The sequence below is a fragment of the Engystomops pustulosus genome, chromosome 6 (genome assembly GCF_040894005.1).
Source record: "Engystomops pustulosus chromosome 6, aEngPut4.maternal, whole genome shotgun sequence".
Taxonomy (NCBI): domain Eukaryota; kingdom Metazoa; phylum Chordata; class Amphibia; order Anura; family Leptodactylidae; genus Engystomops; species Engystomops pustulosus.
The window spans coordinates 153,666,627-153,688,367 of record NC_092416.1 but is presented as its reverse complement, the minus strand read 5'-3'; the positions used below and the strand labels follow the sequence as shown (position 1 = coordinate 153,688,367).

The window sequence follows — 21,741 nt, the reverse complement described above, 5'->3', positions numbered from 1 at the left end:
TTGGAGTAGCCGCGCTGTGCAATGCAATTAATAGATTTTTCATAAAAATCCACAAAAGATTAACCCAGTACACACTATATGCAGATAGTAATCTACACTACATACACGTATAGTGAATAGCCGGTGTGAACACATTCTCCTCACAGCATGACTCAGCACCTCCAGGCGGCTGCCTCACACATAACTACGCCACGCTCTGAGGAAGGAAAATGCGCGCCAAAGCGCCAGTCACATGACCGTCCCTCCTCGAGAGCGGCAGGAGGGAGGCGGGAAGCCGAGGCCCCGCCCACTGTGCCTCCTCTCATGCAAACCCGTCAAAGCCACAGACCACGCCCCCTCTCCCTCCCCAGCCGGCGCCTAGTACTTGTCCGCCCCCCCCCCCCCCCGTGCGCGCCCCGCGGCCGCCTCAGCACACCTCCCGGGAGCGCGCGCCGGCCATGCCGCGCAGTGTTAAAGCGAAGGAGGCGCTGGATGTGGTGACGGCAGGAGAACAATTCTGTCTCGTCCAGCAGCTGCGCTGAGGTAACCGCGCCTGGAGATAATAAAGCACCAAGGCGGAGGATGTCACCGGCCTGAGCGACACACAGGTAACAGCCACAAGCCCGCACACTGCTGCCTCCCCACATGACGTTGACACGAGTGTCCATGAGTGGGATGGGCAGTGGATGATGGCGCTGAGTAGATTTTACTGTAACAAAAACGCAGATGGTTTCTGCGGCGGGAGTTGTGCAGCGTGTGAACGGGGGAGATGTGGAGTTTAATGGGGTGAAGGGGGGGGGGGGGGGGGTGCCATAGAAATCCACCGGTCTCCCTCTTTCTGCCTGGCGGTGATGGAGACATGGACGAGCCAATCAGAGCGTGCAGACGGCTGACTGGCAGACAGACTGTCTAATCGGCGCAGAGGGCGGGGCGAGTGCTTCTTCTATAAGGTCCCTTTAAAACTACAGCCCATGCTGCACTGGACACGTTTTTTCTTCCTGTCACGGTGGCGGATGGGTTAATAATCCCCTTCCTAGCACTGTGTGAAAAATCGTGACTGTCCCGATACCCGGGCAGGGGTTTCTAGCTGTCCAAGTGTCCGGGGTTAGAGGTTGGCAGAAGTTGTGACGCAGCGCGATTGTCGCATCCAGAGCCGCTGACAATGTAGCTTGTGTCCTGCGGCAGGGAGGTGTGCGGATCTCCTCCAGCACACCAGGCCCATTAACCCTCTGACTGCCAGGGAGGATCAGATGAGACCAGGAAATCAGTAGTCATGGCCTGGAGCGGTCCTGCTGAGCTCCTGTGTTGTGTGTCGTGGATAATGCTGCTATTGTGTCAGCTGTCACATGTCTACACTTCAACTTCCGATTAGAATCCGTCCACATGTGACAGATCCACTGATTTTCGGCATTTTGGATTTGTCCCTATTCTGCTCTGATAAAAGACCTTTAAATTATCCTTAATTTATGTGTTTGCTGCATTCAGTGTAAGTAATGGGAAAACCCTACACCATAAATAGACCCGTGTCAGAGGTTCCTATGTCCGGTGTGGTTAATGTAACTTGCATATCATTATCTTTTATCATACTGTAAAGTACAGGCGATTATCCACCACAGCGGGAGATCTGTTACCATGTGAATGTACCTAGAAAGAGATTCTTATTACTTTAAAGGGGTGGTGTACCTCACTGGCAGCCCATTCAGAACTTTTGTGAGCTTTTTCTTTGCACCTCTGGTTTGCGTGGTCTTGTGCCTCACAAGCCATTACACCACCACCCACAATCCTATTTGTTTTGAGAATTATTCTACCCCATATTGATGAGGAATATAGTAAGAGACTTATCCACATATAGATCCAGTAGAACAGCAAATTTACAGATTTTGTGGTGGTCCCTACTTTTCGGTTACCAGGGCCGGATTAAGACGGGCTGTGAGTATTGTAGCCCCTACAAGTCTGGTATTCAGTTCTTACGTGTGGTATTAGAATCAAGCTGCTTGGACAATGGAGGATGTGTCCCTTCTGCCTGATTTCAGTTTGCGGTTTCGGGACCTTTGGATTATCTTCAAAGGTCCTGAAATGGCTCTTATGTAAATGTCTATTGACTGTAAGAACAGATGTACAAGGATTTCATGGGTGAAGCTGCTACTCAGTATAAAATTGTGTGGTTTGGGTGACAATGTGCTCTGGGCTACTGCTTACCCATATATGAACATGTAAGTTATACAAGTGCTGGATCCATCATGACAGACGCCCGGCGGTCTCCATTAGTAACAATAACTAGTAACAATCATGTAGTGCCATCTAGGGCTTGTGGATTTGGATACTAAACTGGTACAGTTTGATCAATGTAGTATGTGCTGAATATTTATTCATACGAATTTGCGGAAAAAATATGAAATTTCCTTTTAAGTGTGTTAAATTCCTGATCTAAGGATTTAGGCCAGTGATGGCGAACCTTTTAGCGGCCGAGTGCCCAAACTGCAACCCAAACCCCCCCTTATTTATTGTGAGGTGCCAACCAAAAATGAAAGCAGTAACTTATTGCTCCCTGTTCCTCAACCTTCTGAGGACAAGGTGGAAAATCTGCATCATTTTAGCTTCTTTCCAGTGTCCCTCTGTACTCAGAGAATTGTGGGGCCAACAGAAGAATCTCCAAAGATAACTCATCCCTGTCTACTCATTCCCCCTCTTCCTACAGTCCCAAGTAGCGAAGTAAGTATCACGTTAATATATGACTGAAAGCCGCATCTTTTATGTTGCTTGGAACTGCAGGAAGATTCTTTGAGACCTGTCTGGTGTGCTGGGTTGATTGCCCGAGTGCCCACAAAAAGGGCTCTGAGTGCCGCCTCTGGCACCCGTGCCATAGGTTCGCCACCACTGATTTAGGCCATGAGAGAACAACAACCTTAATTGGTTGAGCCAGGCTACGACTAAGGACCTTAGGGTCTGATGCTTTTCAGACCATATGTGACGTTCTTGCAACAACTACAGTACAGCACTAAATGGTGCACCACAGTATAGCAATAGATAACAGGCAAACACTGCATTCAGAGCAAATGATAAGCCCTTTCTGCTCCCCAGTATTATCAGCTGCACTCGTCACTACCTGGCCGCCTCTGTCAATGATCGTTTCCTGCACCTATAGGACACGATCACTTAAGGCTTGACAGGTGGATTTGGTGTTGTGGACCCCCTCTTCCAGGCCTTTAGTTGAGATGAATGTGGCTGCACTTTATGTACATGCTCAGTAGTGCAGCTTCTCCGCTACAGATCGGAATCAAAGGCATTGGGAAGTAATACCCATCTTAGAAATGCTAGAGTGACCAGGCAAACATGGCTTTTGACTTGCATTCTGTGACTATTTTGTGGAAGTTTGTGAAATTGAGGAGTCGGTAGATTGGCTTTCTGACTCCACAACCCTGGTGCTATTGTATTTCGCCATGCTGTACAGGTCGTGGGGGACATATGTAAACAAGAAGTAAAGCAATAACATGGTCAATGAAACAATACGAAGTAGGGTTTTGCTCACAAGAGCTTACAATCTATATAAAAGCAAATTCATTTTCAACCCTTGATGATGCCTTCTGTACGATTACGGCACAGGGTTGTGCCGGGTGTATGGGGAAGGCTTCTTCCATCAGTTGCTATGACAGCTGAAAGCCTTGGTGAGGCAGGATGTAATAGGAAACCTGAATATATATTCAATATACAGTCATACAGAGCTATTGCAGGAGTTTGGATGTGGACCAGACACCCAAGGGGGTCTTAAAATTAATAATGAATATAAATTATAATGGCTCCTATGGCCTCTTTTTGGTTCAATGTGCAAAAAAGAATTTTAACATGTTTCCTGAAAACCCTGTTCTATTAAAATAGAACAATAATTCTCATACATTGAACAGGATAAAAAAAGTCAATGTCTCTTAATCTACACTTTATTTGCTTTTTCACTACTTATAAAATCTTATTGGGGTTGGATATTTCCCAAAATGATAGAAATGAACACTATACCTTGTCCTGTAAATAATTGACCCTTTATACCGGGGACAGACTGGGATGGCTTCCTGCGTCGCAGTGGTCGAGTTCTACACTCTATAGGAGCAAAACAGTGGGGGGTTTTATTTTGGGTCCCTCCCCACTACTTGTACAGAATATTAAATGCTGTGACTAGGGAGTACAGTGTATCTCACAGCAAATGAGTGTTTGTGTTGCTGTACATTAAGGGAGGAAAACAAATACTGTTTTGAGAAGTTCAGCACTAGGGGATAAATGAGGTCCTGATGACATTGTGACTAGTCACTGGCTCCTGCTTTTACCCCCTATAAAACTACGTTTAACCCCTTAAGGACGGAGGGTTTTTCGGCTAATTTCTCGCTCTCCAACTTCAAAAATCCATAACTTTTTCATTTTTACGTGTACAGACCTGTGTGAGGGCTTATTTTGTGTGTAACAAATTTTACTTTCCCGTAATGTTATTTATTTTAACATGCCGTGTACTGCGAAGCTGAAAAAAAATTCCAAATGTGGAAAAATTGAAAAAAAAAACGCACATGCGTCACATTCTTGTGGGCTCAGTTTTTACGACTTTCACTCTTCGCTCCAAATAACACGCCTACTTTATTCTTTGGTTCGGTGCGATCGCGGTGATACCAAATTTATATAGGTTTTATTGTGTTTTAATACATTTTCAAAAATTAAACGAATGTGTACAAAAAAGAAAAAAAAATTTTTTGCCATCTTCTGACGCTAATAACTTTTTCATACTTTGGCGCACGGAGATGTGTGAGGGGTCATTTTTTGCGAAATGAGGCGACGTTTTCATTGCTACCATTTTGAGGTCTGTGCGACATTTTGATCATTTTTTATTTCATTTTTTATGTTATGTAAAAAGGTGTAAAAGTCGCATTTCGGACATTTGGGCGCCATTTCCCGCCTCGGAGGTCACCGCCGGCCGTAACCGTTTTTATATTTTGATAGATCGGGCATTTTGGGACGTGGCGATACCTAATATGTCTGTGATTTTTACTGTTTGTTATGTTTTATATCCGTTCAAGGGAAAGGGGGGTGATTTGAACTTTTAATATTTTATTAATTTTTTTTATTTTTTAAACTTTTTTTTTTTTTTTTTTTTTCACTATCTTTTAGACCATCTAGGGTACATTAACCCTAGATGGTCAGATCGCTCTTACCATATACTGCAATACTACAGTATTGCAATATATGGCATTTTTGCAGGTCATACATTACAATGAGCCACTGGCTCATTGTAACGAACCTGCATCAACCATGTAGCCTCGTGTCAAAAGAAGACCCGAGGCTACCATGGTAACCGATCGCCGCCCCCGATGACGTTCGGGGGCGTGGCGATCGAAAAAAATATGCCCGCGCCCCGCCGTCTTTTAAACGCCACCGGCGACTTTGCCGGCGTTTAGAGGGTTAATAGCCGCGATCGGTGCAAGCACCGACCGCGGTTATTAGCGGTGGGGGTTTTATGCAAAATGCACCTCTGTATGAAGAGGACTCAGCCCGTGAGCCCTCTTCACACATCCCTTGTACCTCTGCGCCGTAGAGCTACGGCGCAGAGCGTTAAGGGGTTAAATGCTGCTTCCCCCTCCTTCCCCAGTGCAATCCAACAACTCTAGGTGCTGAAGGAAATGTTCTTTAGTGAAGATTTTCTCTGTTTAAAAAGTCCATGCCTCATTGTTATTATTGAGGCATCCTCCATTTATGTGCTGAACCGACTTCTAGTATGGCCAGAGTGTGTGTATCATGATGTACTGTGTCCATTGTAATCTACCACGTCCAGGAAACTGGTGACACGTCTGGTCACATGCTCCACCATCTATGGGCATATAATAGATGGGAATGGTGTGCAGTCAGAAGACACCACTGTCATAAAAAGATGGCTTGGCTTTGTAGTTTTCATAAAATTTCAGTATAGTAAAGATTTGGTTGTGTATTAAAATGTTAAAGGGGTTATCCGGGTTTTAAAATTTACTTATGGCCGGGCTGGGGAGGGCTGTTTAAAAATAATAAACATTTACTTACCCCCTCTGGCGCCGATGATGTCCCGTGCCGCGGTCCGGCTCATCTTTGCGCCGGTTTGTTTATAGGGGCGCACAGGGAGCTATTTGGCCGGCCGGAAGCTCCCATCCAACACCATCTCCCAAAGCTTACAACACTGAGAGATAGGGACGGATGGGAGGAGCCGGACACATCGCGGGCCGAAAGTTCCCTGTGCGCAGCTTCTGTGCCCCTGTATACAAACGGGGGCACGGATCAAATAGACCGCGGCGCGGGACATCAGCGGCGCCGAAGGAGGCAAGTACACCTTTATTTTTAAATAGCCCGGCCCAGCCCGGCCAACTTTATATACGCAACTTTATATACCCGGATAACCCCTTTTAATTATATTTTAGTGCAGTTCACATTTTTGTTTAATGCATAAAACTCCCCAGCCATGATTTCACTGATTGCAACATGTTAGGGTTTTTTTTTTTTTTTTTTTTTTACGTAGCCCTATATTGACAAACCCCTTGGTCTTTGTAATGATATGCATGAACTGTGTGGTCCTACAGATTGAGGTCACGTTCACCCTTTGCCATTAAAGCTGCATTGCAGAGAACTGCGTTTAGTTTTGAAATGAAAGATATTTGCTGCATAGTCGAAGGATATGGGGTTCAGGAATTTGCATAAACCACCTAGAATCTATCGACTGTCTAAAGTCCTGACCGCTGTTGATTGTCAAAGACCATCATTGGGTACTTGGAGCTGTGAGAAGTTTGTCATTCTTTGTGAAATACCATGAATGTCTTTAAGAAAACACATTTAAATCTGCTAACTCAAAATGAGGGCATGTAGTGTTTCTGGCCATTGTAGGGCGACGCATGGAGACACATGCCCTTCATAATGGAGCTTTGAGACTTGCCTTCAGTGCAAATTTGTATTCTTCAATGCACGTTGTCATCTTATTTCCAGCCATTGTAATGCCAGACGTGAATGAAAAACATGTTGACACTTTGTAGAAGGTTTAACTGTGATTTTTGGAGAAACCCCCCCCCCCCCCCCCCCCCCCCCCAACATCTCCGCTTAAAAATTGGAGCCATCAATCGTCTGGAACAGTTTCTCTTGCACTTGTAAGTGTTTGCCAATGAAAGTTCTCAAATTTTAGTTCCCTAGGGATGTTTACGCAATAAAGATAATTTTATAACCCCTTACTTTACAATTTTACTTGGTTTTATTGCTGTATTTGGTCCCATTACCTAGTGATGGTCAGTGTAAGATTCAGCAGTGTGGGCGGGACTAGCTGGATAGCCACTTCATAATCCCTCTGTGCTATGAGATGCTGCGTGCTGACAATGTGCTTAGGTTATTAGGGCACTGGGTTTATCTACACTTGTATTTAGCTTCTTCTGAACATTGTACTAGTATCTGACACATAGAAATAGAGAGATGAGATGGATTTAAAACACAATGACACTCTCAGCTAACTCGCCTATAATACACACAGAGTCAGCCTGCAATATGCCTCCCTCCCAGAGAAAGACCTTAGCTGTCTGTAGCTTCTAGAATAAGTCCCTGCAACTCCGCTGCTTGACAGCAGAAAGTGCCTGTGTGTGAGCTGGTCTTGTAATGAAAGTGGAGGGGCAGGAGGCAGAGAGCAGACATGAGAAGCTATGAGAAGAATGAGACCATAGTCAGAATAATAATGGTTGTTTCCTGGGACAACCAAAATTGTGCACACCAGGAATGTTAGACAGGTTGGAAATACTGTATTTTTGTTGAACTGTGTAGTTTTGTTATCCTGAGTATATTTAAGATTCTTGTCTTTGTGGGAATACCCCTTTTAAAACTAGTTCTATAAATGATATTTGGGGCTGAAGGTGTCCAGTGACCATTATCTATGTATGATAGTATCCACTGAAAAGTTTTAGAAGATTCTTTGAGTATAACAAGCCTGGAAACTAATCTCCATGCATGAGCTGCATTTTACCATCAAAAGTGAAACTGTATTTCCTATAACAGACTCCATCTGCAGGAAAATAGAAGAGTTTTCTACAGCAACCAACTACACTATACTAGATCTCTTTAGATGTGTCCAGTCTTCCTGAACCGAACCTCGCTGCATGCTAATGTTCCATGATGAAGTGAATGCTTTTCCTGGTTTGTTCGCATGCCACTTTCATGCCTATAATTTCCATCCTTTGATCCTGTCCTAATTGCAGCTCTGATCAGTAAAAACCGATAGCATCTAAATACTCAATGGATCTTACTTTGTGGTTTCATTTTTTGACCCAAGTATCGCTGAAGAACAAAACTAACAAATGCACATGCCTGTTTTGAACCTGGTGCTGTAAAATGACGGCTCTATTATGTGCATTGTATATAGCTTCTGAAATGGTTTAGCTAAGGTTATCCGATAATAGAAAACAGAGGTTATAAGCGATGTAATAGAATATCTCCAAATATTACCTGTTACTTTTTTGAGAAAAGGAGATTTAATTTTCTGCGAATTGTCCATGTTTAAATCTGTCAAGATGGTCTACATAGGCCTGAATCTGCAGCAGAAAATATCATTGGCGATTCATGTAAGTTGTACAAAATTCTGATGTAAATTGTGAAGTTTACCTGATGCATAAGGGCGCACCATAAAGAGAACCCGTCATGCAAATTAACCCCCTAAACTAAATATATTTTAATAAACTGCCATTAGAAAGCATTGTCTCTATCCCTTCATTGTCCCTCTACATGCATGTAAACCTAAGCAATGAGGTCCTAAAGCTGTATGCAAATGACCTGTGAGATGTCCAATGAGTAATTAGCATATTCAAGCTGTCCAGCTTATTCATGAGTGGGCGGCACAGCCACACCCCCAGTGCTTGACTGACAGCCTGTATAATGATGTAATGGCTGCTCCATGTGCTTCCTGGTGCTGGCGCCCCCTGCAGCCTGTGTGTGTATAGGAGAGGTACAACGCTCCAGGCAGGCATGATATAGCAAACCATGTCAGGTACTTGTGTAGCTCATGTCTGTATCTTTGTGTATTAGGAGGATGGAGGATGCAGCATGTCAGCAGATAAAGCACAGACACTAGCAATGTTTTCCTATACACCCAGACATGGGCAGGGGAGGAGATGGGTGACATCATCGCCTTTGACCATGTGACCAGCCTCATTTACATAATAAAGAGAAGATGATTTTATAAAGATTAATGTATGAAATGACTAGATAAAGGCTGGGATGGGATCCTTGTGAGCTGCTCCAACAGGTAGAGGTGACAGAAATAGTGACAGAGACCTGATGACAGGTGTCCTTTAAGGCTGTCCGCGTATGTAACGTATTATATGAAAATGGTCAGTGTTAAAGCAGCAGTGTATGGGATTTATGAAAACCCCTGTGCACACTTTGTGGAAATAATCTGCTGCTGATATGGATTTCCTCTGAACTTATGATCTGTAGCATTTATTTGCTGTAGATCCCGGTGTGGATATCTCCATTAACAGGGGCCACGGTTGATCTCCACTCGCTTTTGCTGGAAGAAATTTGCAGCATAAAATGCATCAGAAACCAGACAATTGCAGGTGGTTACTGATGCTGCTGGGATGAATGACGCAGCCCCGCTGCTGCCTCGGGGTCAGTTCATATGGATTTCACTACGGATTTTGGCCGCAAAATTCCAGGTCACATTTGCAATGTAGATCTGTAATGAGGTGTGATTGATTTATTTTATTAGGTGTGTAAGTAGCTCATGACATTACTGAGGCTCTTGATGCAGCAGCCCAGTCATCCATGTAACACCCTGTATACACTGTACCTTAAATATACTACTGTATAATACATCCTGCTATGATCTTATGCCTGACCTGTGGTTTGGTACATAACGTGGCTCACTTGGAGGTTTTGTGGTGTTGCTAGCTGTTGTTGAGTTTCCTGGGCACAGTATAGGGAGATGCAGGGTGTTGCTCTGTCAGTATATCCTCAGTGTAGCAGAAGCGGCACCATGTCCTCTGCGCTGCAGGCTGAGCTCAGGATGCGGCAGCTTGTTATAACCTTTTGTGGCGCTTCTGTGCGCTGGGGCGGCGCTCACCCCGCAGCCTGATGTGTAGCCCCAGTATGTAGTGCAGTGCACGCGGCGGCTCGTCACCACGTGCTGAGGATCCGGGGCCACACCGCCTGCTACCAGTGCCAGGTACACGGGCATCACATGTGCTCCCTCCTGATTGTCTGCCGCTTCTTGGTCTGTACTATGGTCAGGACTCGTGTTGCTGAGCAGTGTATGCCGTGTACTGTATTTACTCATCGCAGAGCTGGCTGATGAATGACAGAGTGCCAGGGCCTCTAGAGGGCGCTGCATGCTCATCCCTGCTGTCACTGGGGCATGAGGTGAGATGAGGGGTCACCACTAGTCATCCTGCTGGAGAAAACTCTTCTCTACACATTTTGGGGGTTTTCTAAAACTACCGTCCCAACAAAATAAAAATAGTTTTCAGTTGCTTCCTCCTGATGTGACCTCAACACTGCCCCCTGCTGTCACGCTATTCTCTTGTGTGCCTGCCTATAAGAGGCTGATAGATGTGTAAAAATAGTAACTTACTGATGTGTTGTAAAATGTGAGATCAATTTATCAGCTACCAATTAGGTGTGGAGGAGCAACATCTATTATGCGATTTTCTGTATGAATGATCGCTCCAATATACAATGTATATATAATATATACGTCTCCCGTGTACTGTCCACAGGGGAGATGTATGTTCTCCTGTAAGTGTGTGTTCTATATATATATATAAATCTCGCCGCCATCTGTGCTGAAAGTGAAAAACCTACAGCGTGTCAATAATTATTGTAGGTTTTCTCTGACTTTTTTGCACTGCAGTGCTGTTGGTTTTTACGTGACAGAAATTGTGCTTTCTTTTTCCCATTGCTTTTATAATGTCTTGAAAGCTGCTGTCAGTGCTCCACTACAGAAGAGTAAGAATCTGGGAAGACTTCACTTTTATTTTGGATTGAAAATCTCCTTAACCCCTTACCGACATGTGACGTAATACTATGTCACATGCCGGGTGTGAGTGCATGGAGAGGGCTCACGGGCTGAGCCCTCTCCATAGCCGGTAAGTCTCTGCTGCATATTGCCGCAAAGGCTAACACCCGCGATCGATGCCAGCACCGGTCGCAAGTGTTTTCCCGCTGATCGCTGCCAGAGGCTTCAAAAAGATGGCGGCGCATGGCGATCCATCGCCTTAGTAGCCTCGGGTCAACCTATTAATTTCAATGTGCTATCAGCACATTAGTCGTGTTAAACAAAAAAAATAAATAAATTTAAAAATATAATAAAAAATCGTCCCCCTTTCCCTAGAACTGATATAAATATAAACAGTAAAAATCATAAACACATTAGGTATCGACGCATTTGAAAATGCCCGATCTATAAAAATATAACGCGTTTTTCACTGCGTTTAACCCTGTAACACGGCCAAAGTAAAAAATGCCACTCTTTGCCATTTAAAAAAAAATAAATTCTATAAAAAGTGATCAAAAGGTTGAACAATCCTAAAAATGACATTGTAAACGTCATCAAAATCCGCAAAAAAAAACGACGCCTCCAAAAGCTCTGTATACCAAAGTATAAAAAGTTATTAGCGCCAGAAGACGGCAAAATACAAAAAAAAAACATTTTTAATTTTTTAAATGTATGAAAACATTATAAAACCTACACAAATTTCTTATCCCTGTGATCGCACCGACCCAAAGAATAAAGTAGACCTGTCATTTGGGGTGTACAGTGAAATCCGTAAAATCCAAGCCCACAAGAATACGGCACAAATGCTTTTTTTTACCAATTTCACTGCATTTGGAATTTTTTTTCCTGCTTCCCAGTACACGGCATGGAATATTAAATACCACCATTTTGAAGTGTAATTTGTTACGCAGAAAACAAGCCCTGACACAGCTCTGTACATAGAAAAATAAAAAAGTTATAGATTTTTGAAGGTGGGGAGTGAAAAATGAAAACGCAAAAATGAAAAAGGGTCTGGTCCTTAAGGGGTTAAAAAAAAATCTGAATTCTTACTTTCAGAGTTTCCTCTTTGTGCTGTGACATTGAAGGCTGAGCAGCCTTGGTTATAAGCACATACCATCATGCCCTGAAGGAATCTCTGTGTTGAGCAAAATTATACACACCTGAATAGGAGCCATTATAATAAACAGGATCCAGCAGTTGTTTAATTTGGATGGTAGACCAGAGGGCCAAGGGCATACAAAATATCTACCAAATTTGGTGCTGCCCATAACTATAATGGAAGGGGATCTCCAGCCATGAAATCCTCACACATGTGCCTGCCATCAACAAACTTGTATAAGGGGGGCCTTTCTAGGAACTTTAATCCTCTAGATGTACTTTTAAGGCATTTTGGAATTCACATCACATTCACAGTATTTTTTGGACTATAAGGCGCACCATCAATAAATGCCTACTAAAACGTCTAGGTTCATATACAAGGCGCACCTGATTATAAGGTGAATGACCAGCAGGTGGCAGACCTGTGCACAGTTCAAGGCACTGTTGTCTGTAAGGTTCACATATAAGGCGCACTGGACTATAAGGCCACCTTTTGATTTCTGAGAAAATCAAAGGATTTTTAGTGCACCTTATAGTCCGAAAAATACGGTAATCAATCTGCTATGAAGATCACTCATGCATTTCTTCAATTGGCAGTTATTAAAAATAAATGTTCCTGTCTGGAGATAATTTCCCAGAGATGAAGCTAGATTGACCCTAGAGAAAACTGACCACCTGGATTCAGCATTAGGACATACAAAAACTCCCAGACTTTTTGTATGCAAAAATATTTTTTTTTCCCTGCAATTGCTCCAGCAGAGGTGGTCATATCCAAAGATAACCATCTTGTTTCCAAGGTAGAACATGACTACATCTCTTGGAAGTATCTTAACACAGGTAATTTTCTTTCTCCTGAGATAGATATATAGATATAGATATTTTTTTTTTTTTTTTTTTCTTACATCCAGTTGAAGAAATGTATCTATTCGACAAGTAAATTTAAATGTGAATGCCCCTTTAACTGCAGAGCTGAAAGACTACAAAAGGGACCTTTATACACTCACCGGCCACTTTATTAGGTACACCATGCTAGTAACAGGTTGAACCCCCTTTTGCCTTCAGAACTGCCTCAATTCTTCGTGGCATAGATTCAACAAGGTGCTGGAAGCATTCCTCAGAGATTTTGGTCCATATTGACATGATGGCATCACACAGTTGCCATCACACAGAGGATGGATCCATGCTTTCATGTTGTTGACGCCAAATTCTGACCCTACCATCCGAATGTCGCAGCAGAAATCGAGACTCATCAGACCAGGCAACGTTTTTTCCAATCTTCTACTGTCCAATTTCGATGAGCTTGTGCAAATTGTAGCCTCAGTTTCCTGTTCTTAGCTGAAAGGAGTGGCACCCGGTGTGGTCTTCTGCTGCTGTAGCCCATCTGCCTCAAAGTTCGACGTACTGTGCGTTCAGAGATGCTCTTCTGCCTACCTTGGTTGTAACGGGTGGCGATTTGAGTCACTGTTGCCTTTCTATCAGCTCGAAGCAGTCTGCCCATTCTCCTCTGACCTCTGGCATCAACAAGGCATTTCCGCCCACAGAACTGCCGCTCACTGGATGTTTTTTCTTTTTCGGGCCATTCTCTGTAAACCCTAGAGATGGTTGTGCATGAAAATCCCAGTAGATCAACAGTTTCTGAAATACTCAGACCAGCCCTTCTGGCACCAACAACCATGGCACGTTCAAAGGCATCAAATCACCTTTCTTCCCCATACTGATGCTCGGTTTGAACTGCAGGAGATTGTCTTGACCATGTCTACATGCCTAAATGCACTGAGTTGCCGCCATGTGATTGGCTGATTAGAAATTAAGTGTTAATGAGCAGTTGGACGGGTGTACCTAATAAAGTGGCCGGTGAGTGTAGATGGTTCATTTACATTTGGCCATTGTAGAAATTACCTAGCGTATACTAGAAGGAAAAGTACCCAATGCTTACAATAATAACTCTTATGTTATTACTGTTTTTATTTTATATGTTTATGTTCCCAAGAATCTGTAAAGCGCTACGGAATTTGATGTTGCTACATAAATATAGATGATTATTATTATTATTAGTAGTAATATTTTTATACATGAAATGTACGTGAGGAAAATGATGTGTGTAGTTGATCTGTAGTCATGTAGTGACGTGTACTCTTCTTGTATGAGGAAAATTAGATTTTTTTATTACATCAGAGTCATTCAGGAAATGGCTTTAGGTTTCCATCGACAACACAGACCTCTAGGGACTGGTAGAAGTTGATCAATTATGGAGCCATTAAAGGGACTGTATCCCCTAAGTAGAGGAGCTCAGTATATCTCTATTTTCATGCTGTCTGTGGCCGGCCATCGTTACGTGTCGGTACTATAGATTTTAGCCATATGACGCGTTGCGGTGCTGACAGCCTTTGTCTGCAGCATCAAAACACAAATTGTCATTGAAGATGTTTTCTAAGGGGAAGGTGACATATTGGGATTCCTATCCATGTACTAACTTGTATACAGAGACGGGAAGCATTATCGTCCCTTATTCTGTATGACCTGGAAGCACCATGCACTACTGAGCATTGACATACTCCCCCTACTTCATGTATAATTACATACCTGAATGTCTACATGTCTTTCTATTGAGAAGTGTGATCAGATACCTTATATGATATGGATGACATTGATGAGTGTTTATACGATTTATTGTATATTCTGTTAAGTGCTAGGGGATGCTACACATTTGTAAATTTTTTTTTTTTATTTTTTTTTTTCTTGTTTATCTTATTTGGGGAAACAAAATTTAAGATTAAAAGGAATACTCCTAACCCCAGAAATATGTGTAGCTGCTTCAACTTTTTCATTTATTTTTATGATTATGTTGGATAATTAAACAAACCTACCAATTTTTTTTTACCGTATATACTTGAGTATAAGCCGACCCGAGTATAAGCCGAGGCCCCTAATTCTACCACCAAAAATTGGGAAAATCTATTGACTCGAATATAAGCCGAGGGTGGGAAATGCATTGGTCACAGCCCCCCCCCCCCAGTATATAGTCAGCCAAACCCCTGTAGTATATAGCCTACCAGCCCCTGTGGTATACAGTCAGCCCCTGTAGTATATAGCCTGCCAGCCCCTACGCCAGTATATAGCCATCCAGCCCCTGTAGTATATAACCTGCCAGCCCCTGCCCCAGTATATAACCTGCCAGCCCCTGCCCCAGAATATAGCCATCCAGCCCCTGCCCCAGTATATAGCCATCTTGCCCCAGTATATAGCCATCCAGTCCGTGCCCCAGTATATACCCATCTAGCCCATGCCCCACCTTTGTATAGCCTGCCAGCCCCCGTGCACCAGTATATAACCATCACCTACCCCGTAATGCAGACGCCCCCGCGATCTGTTATACCTAAAAGACCGCGTTATGTAGCCCCTACCCTGCCCGTTATACAGACATTAGATTTAAAAAAAAAAAACAAACCTCACCTCTCCGGCGCCCCGGCAGGTCTTCTGTGTGATGCATCAGTCAGCGGCAGCCGCTGACATCAGTGTGTGTGCCGGCTACCGGCGCACACACAATACTATTCCAGCGGCCGCCGCTGACATCAGTGTGTGTGCCGGCTACCGGCACACACAATACTATTCCAGCGGCCGCCGCTGACATCAGTGTGTGTGCCGGCTACCGGCACACACAATACTATTCCAGCGGTAGCCGCTGACATCAGTGTGTGTGCCGGCTACCGGCACACACAATACTATTCCAGCGGCAGCCGCTGACATCGGTGTGTGTGCCGGCTACCGGCACACACAATACTATTCCAGCGGCCGCCGCTGACATCAGTGTGTGTGCCTGCTACCGGCACACACAATACTATTCCAGCGGCAGCCGCTGACATCAGTGTGTGTGCCGGCTACCGGCACACACAATACTATTCCAGCGGCCGTCGCTGACATCAGTGTGTGTGCCGGTAGCCGGCACACACAATACTATTCCAGCGGCCGCCGCTGACATCAGTGTGTGTACTTACACTCGAGTATAAGCCGAGTTTGGGCTTTTCAGCACATTTTTTGTGCTGAAAAACTCGGCTTATACTCGAGTATATACGGTATATATTTTTCTGTCCCAGTTTTTAAAGGGAACCTGTCACCACATTTTCACAAATACAGCTAGTGACTGGTTCCTTTAGAGCCCTATTAACTGAAGTCTTTCTTTTAGTTAAAAATTATTTCCTTTACATCCCCATAAATGAACTTTCTCCCATCTACTCCTCCTTATGCCTCCTAACCTATTCATGGAGACATGCTTTGATTTCATGTTATCAGATCCATACATGGGGTATATTTTGGGAATGTAAAGGGTATAGGACCTCAGATGACATTCCACTGGTTGCATGACCTGACTGTAGCACAAGGCACCCTGTAATTTAAAAGAAAAAAAAATCGCACAATTATTTCCTATAAGCAAAAGTGGATATGTCTGAAAATGAAAATTGGCAGATGGTCCCCAAGTACAAGGAGATTTCACGATTGATTCTAAGAGACAGAGCTGTCAGTCACAATAAAGGGGGTGTGGTAAAAGTCGCAAAGGATAATTTGCATATCAGTAAAATGATTGTTTATACCTTAATGCACATTGTCTCCCTGGCAGCTAATTGTTGGTGATATGGGGAGGACTTGTAACCCCCCCCCCCCAGCAGGCATTGTTGGTGTAGGGGGTTAAGCTCTGACGGGTCTTCTTTAACTCCCCACTTTTACTAACATTGTAACACTCCCTCACTGCTCAGTCTCTCCTCTCCCTCCCATCTGAAATGGTGTCAGTAGAGGTAGATTTTGCAATGAGGGCTCATTTGGACAGGCGTGTCCATTGTGTGTCCACATTTTTCCCTTCCACAAAAAAAATGTGGTGGCTTTATAATCCACTTCCTGCACTGCCCAGCTGACATTTGAGGAATAAATGACCTAGGGGTAGGCCTGTCATCTGTGCTTTCAACTTGCAAAGAACATGAGGCCAGTGTTGGTAAACACAAGTCTGGTATAGAACAGCCTACAATTTACAAATAACGGTTTATAAAGAACACTCTGTGCAGTCCAGCTAAGTGCATCTTATTTTACTATCGGAACTGCGTACCATATGTTTGCATTGATTACTCTGCACCAAGTGGTCTAAAGCCTTATACCCTCTTAACAAATGGACGTATTAGCCCTCTCTATACAAGCTGGGGGTTTGCTGCATACTGCTTTGAATGTGTGAGATTTTTTTCCAAGCCTATTTGTCTCTAATTAGCTTTATTCAGTCTTAGTAACTTCAGTTGTTTTTTACATTTTTTTTTTTTTTTATTTTTTTTTTCCCCCTCTAGCTTGAATGGCTTTAGTAAAGTGTGTACGATGACGAAGCACCCACCAAATCGTAGAGGGATCACCTTTGAGGTTGGAGCACAACTGGAAGCACGGGATCGATTGAAGAAATGGTATTATGCATAGCTGTTTTCATGAATGGCTAGGGAGTCTGACCCTTGAAGTTTACTTTTGTTCACCTTTTGCACTACTGACATGGTGGTTTTTTTTTTTTTTTTTTTTTTTTTTTTTTCTTCCCCATTTCTTGTTTTCTCATTTCAGGTATGCAGCACACATTGAAGAAATAGACTATGAAGAAGGAAAAGTGTTGATCCATTTTAAGAGGTGGAATCACAGATACGATGAATGGTTTTGCTGGGACAGCCCTTACCTTCGTCCTTTAGAAAAGATCCAACTAAGGAGGGAAGGCTTGGTGGAAGATGAGCCCACTGTGGTAATTGTCATTTCTACACTTGGTGAAGGTTTTGGGGGGTTTTTTAACTGTCATTTTACTATACAGGACCTGTTGGCTCTAGTGATAAGTCTGCTTTAGAAAATATAAGAATCCGATGCGACCTCTTCAAGCTGATTGGTGAAAGTCCACAACTGCTGGGACCACCATCAAACTGGGCCCTGTACTCACTTATGGGTGGAGTGGTAGAATAATCATTTCTACTGCGCTACAATCAATACTATAGGAGTGTCTGAAGTTGTCCTGCTCATCGGTCAGCTATCTCTGGCACTCACTGAGTGAATGGGACTGCCGGGCGAACACCGTGCTCTGCAGTTTCTAAAACTCTCATTATTGAAAAAATCTGAATGGATTCTAGTCCTGCTGCTCCACCCATTCTCTGGATTACTGGGGTCTCTTGTGATCAGTGTGAGTCCCAGCAGTTGGACCCTCACTGATCAGCTTGTTACCCCTTATCCTGTGGATTGGGGAAAACTTGCAAACTTAGTACAACCCCTTTGATGGGCATATGGGAAATGTATTTACTAAAACAGACATGCCGGGAGAACGAACGGGTACTCTTCACACCTTTAACAAATTGTTAGGGTTAGGAGGCTCATCTGGCCTCTCCTTCTGTACAGTATTTATAATGGTGTCATTCATTTGGCTTATTTAAAATATAAGAAAAATGTTATCACCAAATAGTCCACTTGCTCATTTTAGTGTTTTTTTTTTTTTGTTTTTTAATAATGTTTGTATGCATTTATTAAAGTTATTTTGGTAAAGTATTTTATTTTTTTTTTTGTTAGGTTTTTCGTGTAAATGAACAAGTACTGGCTTGTTGGTCCGATTGCCGATTTTATCCAGCAAAAATAACATCCGTCAACAAAGATGGTAAGAATTACGAACCCTGTTACCAGAATGGATACTTCAGGCAATAATTGTGAAAATATTGCTTCTATCTATTGTTGTGCATTTTGTGTATGTTTGTTTGTGTATTTATATTGTGTGTGAGCTACAGCGTAACACTCTCCCCCCCCCCCCCCCTCCCCCCCCCAATGTCATTTTTATCTATATATAAGCAATCGGCAACTAATTTGTAGTAGCAGCAGTTTTCTCACTTTGTAAATGACTAAGATCTTTATACTGTTTACATCTTTTATTTTAGGCACTTACACTGTAAAGTTTTTTGATGGTGTTATTCAGACAGTTAAACATATTCACGTTAAAGCCTTTTCCAAAGATCAGGTAAGAGACTGGTTGATCTGTTAATTGTACTTGCATTTTTTAATCTAATGTTAATGACATAATGGATGTGGCTTCCACCACAGCGAGCTATGGAAATGTCCATACAAGTCAATGTAAAAGGCCACCCATGTACGCATATATGTATTCATTGTTTTGGAAACCACAAATGGGACCTACATCTGTCAGACCTCTTATGCTTGGATTTTTACAACATAATTTAGTAAAATGGGAAATGATCTTCTGCGCAGATCGTATAATTGCTTTTGCATTAAATAGTGCAGTCACTTAGCCAAATGGTTTTCCCTGCAGATCAAGCGTCATTCGTCACAAGCCATGTAATATTCATAGGCTTATTCACATTCACTTATTGATTGAGTTGATGGTCCTTCTTACTGCTCTACATCTTTTTCTGATGTTTACCAGAATGTTGTACAAACCGCAGTTTAGTTTCTATTGTCGTGTGTTTATTTTTCATTTAGAATGTGCGACAATGGTTTGTCAAATGCTAGCATGTTCAGTCATGAGAGAGATGAATATGTGTATATAGATAGATAAATAGATGCTTTTGTTGGGGTGACCTTCCAGCCCAAATTAGGTCATAATTTTATATATGGAAATAATTTCTGGAGGTGAGCTACAGATTCTGGCAGGAGAATGGAAGGATTTGGTAAGGCTGTGGCAAGTAACAAAAATTATTACATTATTTTGTGAAAAGTGTAATTGGGAGAAAAAAAATAATAAATATTTCATTTTGCTGGGTAAATCCTATAAACTATAGTATACTTACTGATTGGGGACTTCCTTTTAGGCCGATGCAGCTCGTACAAAGCACAGAGAGCGGGCTTCAGAAAGCACTTCACCTTCTGATAAACACAGAGGTAAATTCAGAGAACAGAGGAAAAGCTCAGAGAACACAACCATAGAGAAAGAGAAACCGCAAACCACAGATAAGAAAACCGTGCAGTTGGATAAAGATAAGAAAACTTTACCCAGTGAAAAGAGCAAAGGTCCCGTTGTGAAGAATGAGAAGGAGGACAAAGAAAATATATCCGAGAATGAAAGAGATTCTTCTGCAGAGACCCGCCCAGATGAGAGGAGCGGGCAAAACGACAGCTTGAAAGTACCACATGAAAATGGAGAGCGGAGGAGGAAACGTGATCGTTCATCCTCTCTAACGTCATCTGGTAGGCTACAGAGGGGGTTAAGGACTATGTGGATCATTAAAAAAAACATTTTATTAAAAAATGTACATAAGAAATTGTATTTTGAACACGGCCATCAGTGACAGCATTATAGTTGTAGTGACAAAGCATTTTAGTAAAGAAATCAGTTTTTATCTGCCTAGATTCAATGCACAAGCACACACAGATCAAGTACATAGTATGGCCTCGTGCGCCCAAACGTTGTTTCAATGGCTTGCACTTATCCTTATGTATTCTTATACCCTCCTACACATGCCTGTGGTTTTCATGCTCTTGAGTGTGAGCATTGTCCTTGGTGTGAGTGTAGCTCGCCCATCAATGACACGTCAGTGATTAGATTTTGAGCCCCATGGGGACAGGGACTGGTTTGGCAAGCTCTGTGCAGCACTGCAGAATATGTTGGTGCTATATGAATAAAGGAATAATTTTTTTTATTTTACTATTATAGAATGGACAGTTGGTGTGCATGAGGCCTGTACATAATCGATGTAATAGTTTTTGCATTATTCTCAACTTCTTGAATAGCTCTGCAGTATGTTATGCCTTTCTTAGTCTACTGGCTCAGTGTGGAACAAAGTCCAAGCAAACCCTGAAGCGGGAAGTGTTTTTAAAAATATATTCCTTTTATTTATTTATTTTTGTACACTAACTTGTTGACAGATCCAGGTGCACAAACCCTTCAGCCAGTGACCTTAGAATTAAGGAGGAGGAAGATCTCCATAGCATCTGAAACCCGTAGCAAGCGCCCACGTATTGAAAAAAGTAAGTAAGCTTAACATGTCATGACATATCGTAATTGCAGGGAAGAGATCTAGCTGCTGTGACCCACTGTGCCCTTCACCCTCTTCTTAATGTTTCTTTGTAATCTCACCTCCCTATGAGCTTCTGTCAGTCTTGCTTGCAACTAAGAATACAGTTAAGTTGACCTGAGTGTAACCAGAGGCACCTTATTTTACCGCAAAATATTTGAAAAGTTAATGACTTGAGTATAAGCCTAGAACAGGAATTGTATTAGTTATAGCCTTCCCTCACTTATTAATTTTTTTTTTTCATATTTTTTGTGCTGAAAAACTCTGCCTGCCCTCCCTCTAACAATTAACATATATACTTGTGTATAAGAGCCAAAGTAAGTTGAGACGGAATCGTCAGCTTCATGGGGAAAGTAATGATAAGTTTCTAACTAAGATACGTTATTCTTTTAGGAAAGAATGTTTCTGCCTCTTCATCTGTGAAGACTGAAAATGTGTCAGATGGAGAACAGCCTTGTGTGGAAGAAGAGAATGAAAAGGATCTGAAAACTCTGCAGCTGTCACCCGGCAGAGGTCAGGAGGACCACAGTGCCTCCGATGTCAAAGCAGAATCCACACCAGAGAAGGAACCAGTGCTTCAGAATGGTCCAACCTTGGAACAAGAAGGTATTCTGCTGCTTTTGGAATTTCTTTACT

General features: G+C 42.7%; 1 protein-coding gene across 3 annotated transcripts in view; it reads left to right on the top strand.

The window, feature by feature from the left end:
• The first annotated feature begins 373 nt into the window (after positions 1-373).
• The window catches only part of PHF20 (PHD finger protein 20), a 41,363-nt gene continuing 19,995 nt past the window's right edge, over positions 374-21,741 (top strand). For 2 of the 3 annotated variants that reach the window (XM_072111867.1, XM_072111866.1), the window contains exons 1-8: positions 374-587; positions 17,419-17,529; positions 17,678-17,849; positions 18,656-18,740; positions 19,015-19,094; positions 19,903-20,278; positions 20,957-21,058; positions 21,499-21,711. In XM_072111867.1, coding sequence (XP_071967968.1) covers positions 17,447-17,529; positions 17,678-17,849; positions 18,656-18,740; positions 19,015-19,094; positions 19,903-20,278; positions 20,957-21,058; positions 21,499-21,711 — 1,111 coding nt within the window. In that variant the 5' untranslated portion in view covers positions 374-587; positions 17,419-17,446. The remainder of the gene's footprint in view (positions 588-17,418; positions 17,530-17,677; positions 17,850-18,655; positions 18,741-19,014; positions 19,095-19,902; positions 20,279-20,956; positions 21,059-21,498; positions 21,712-21,741) is intronic. The other variant, XM_072111868.1, reaches the window with a different exon arrangement.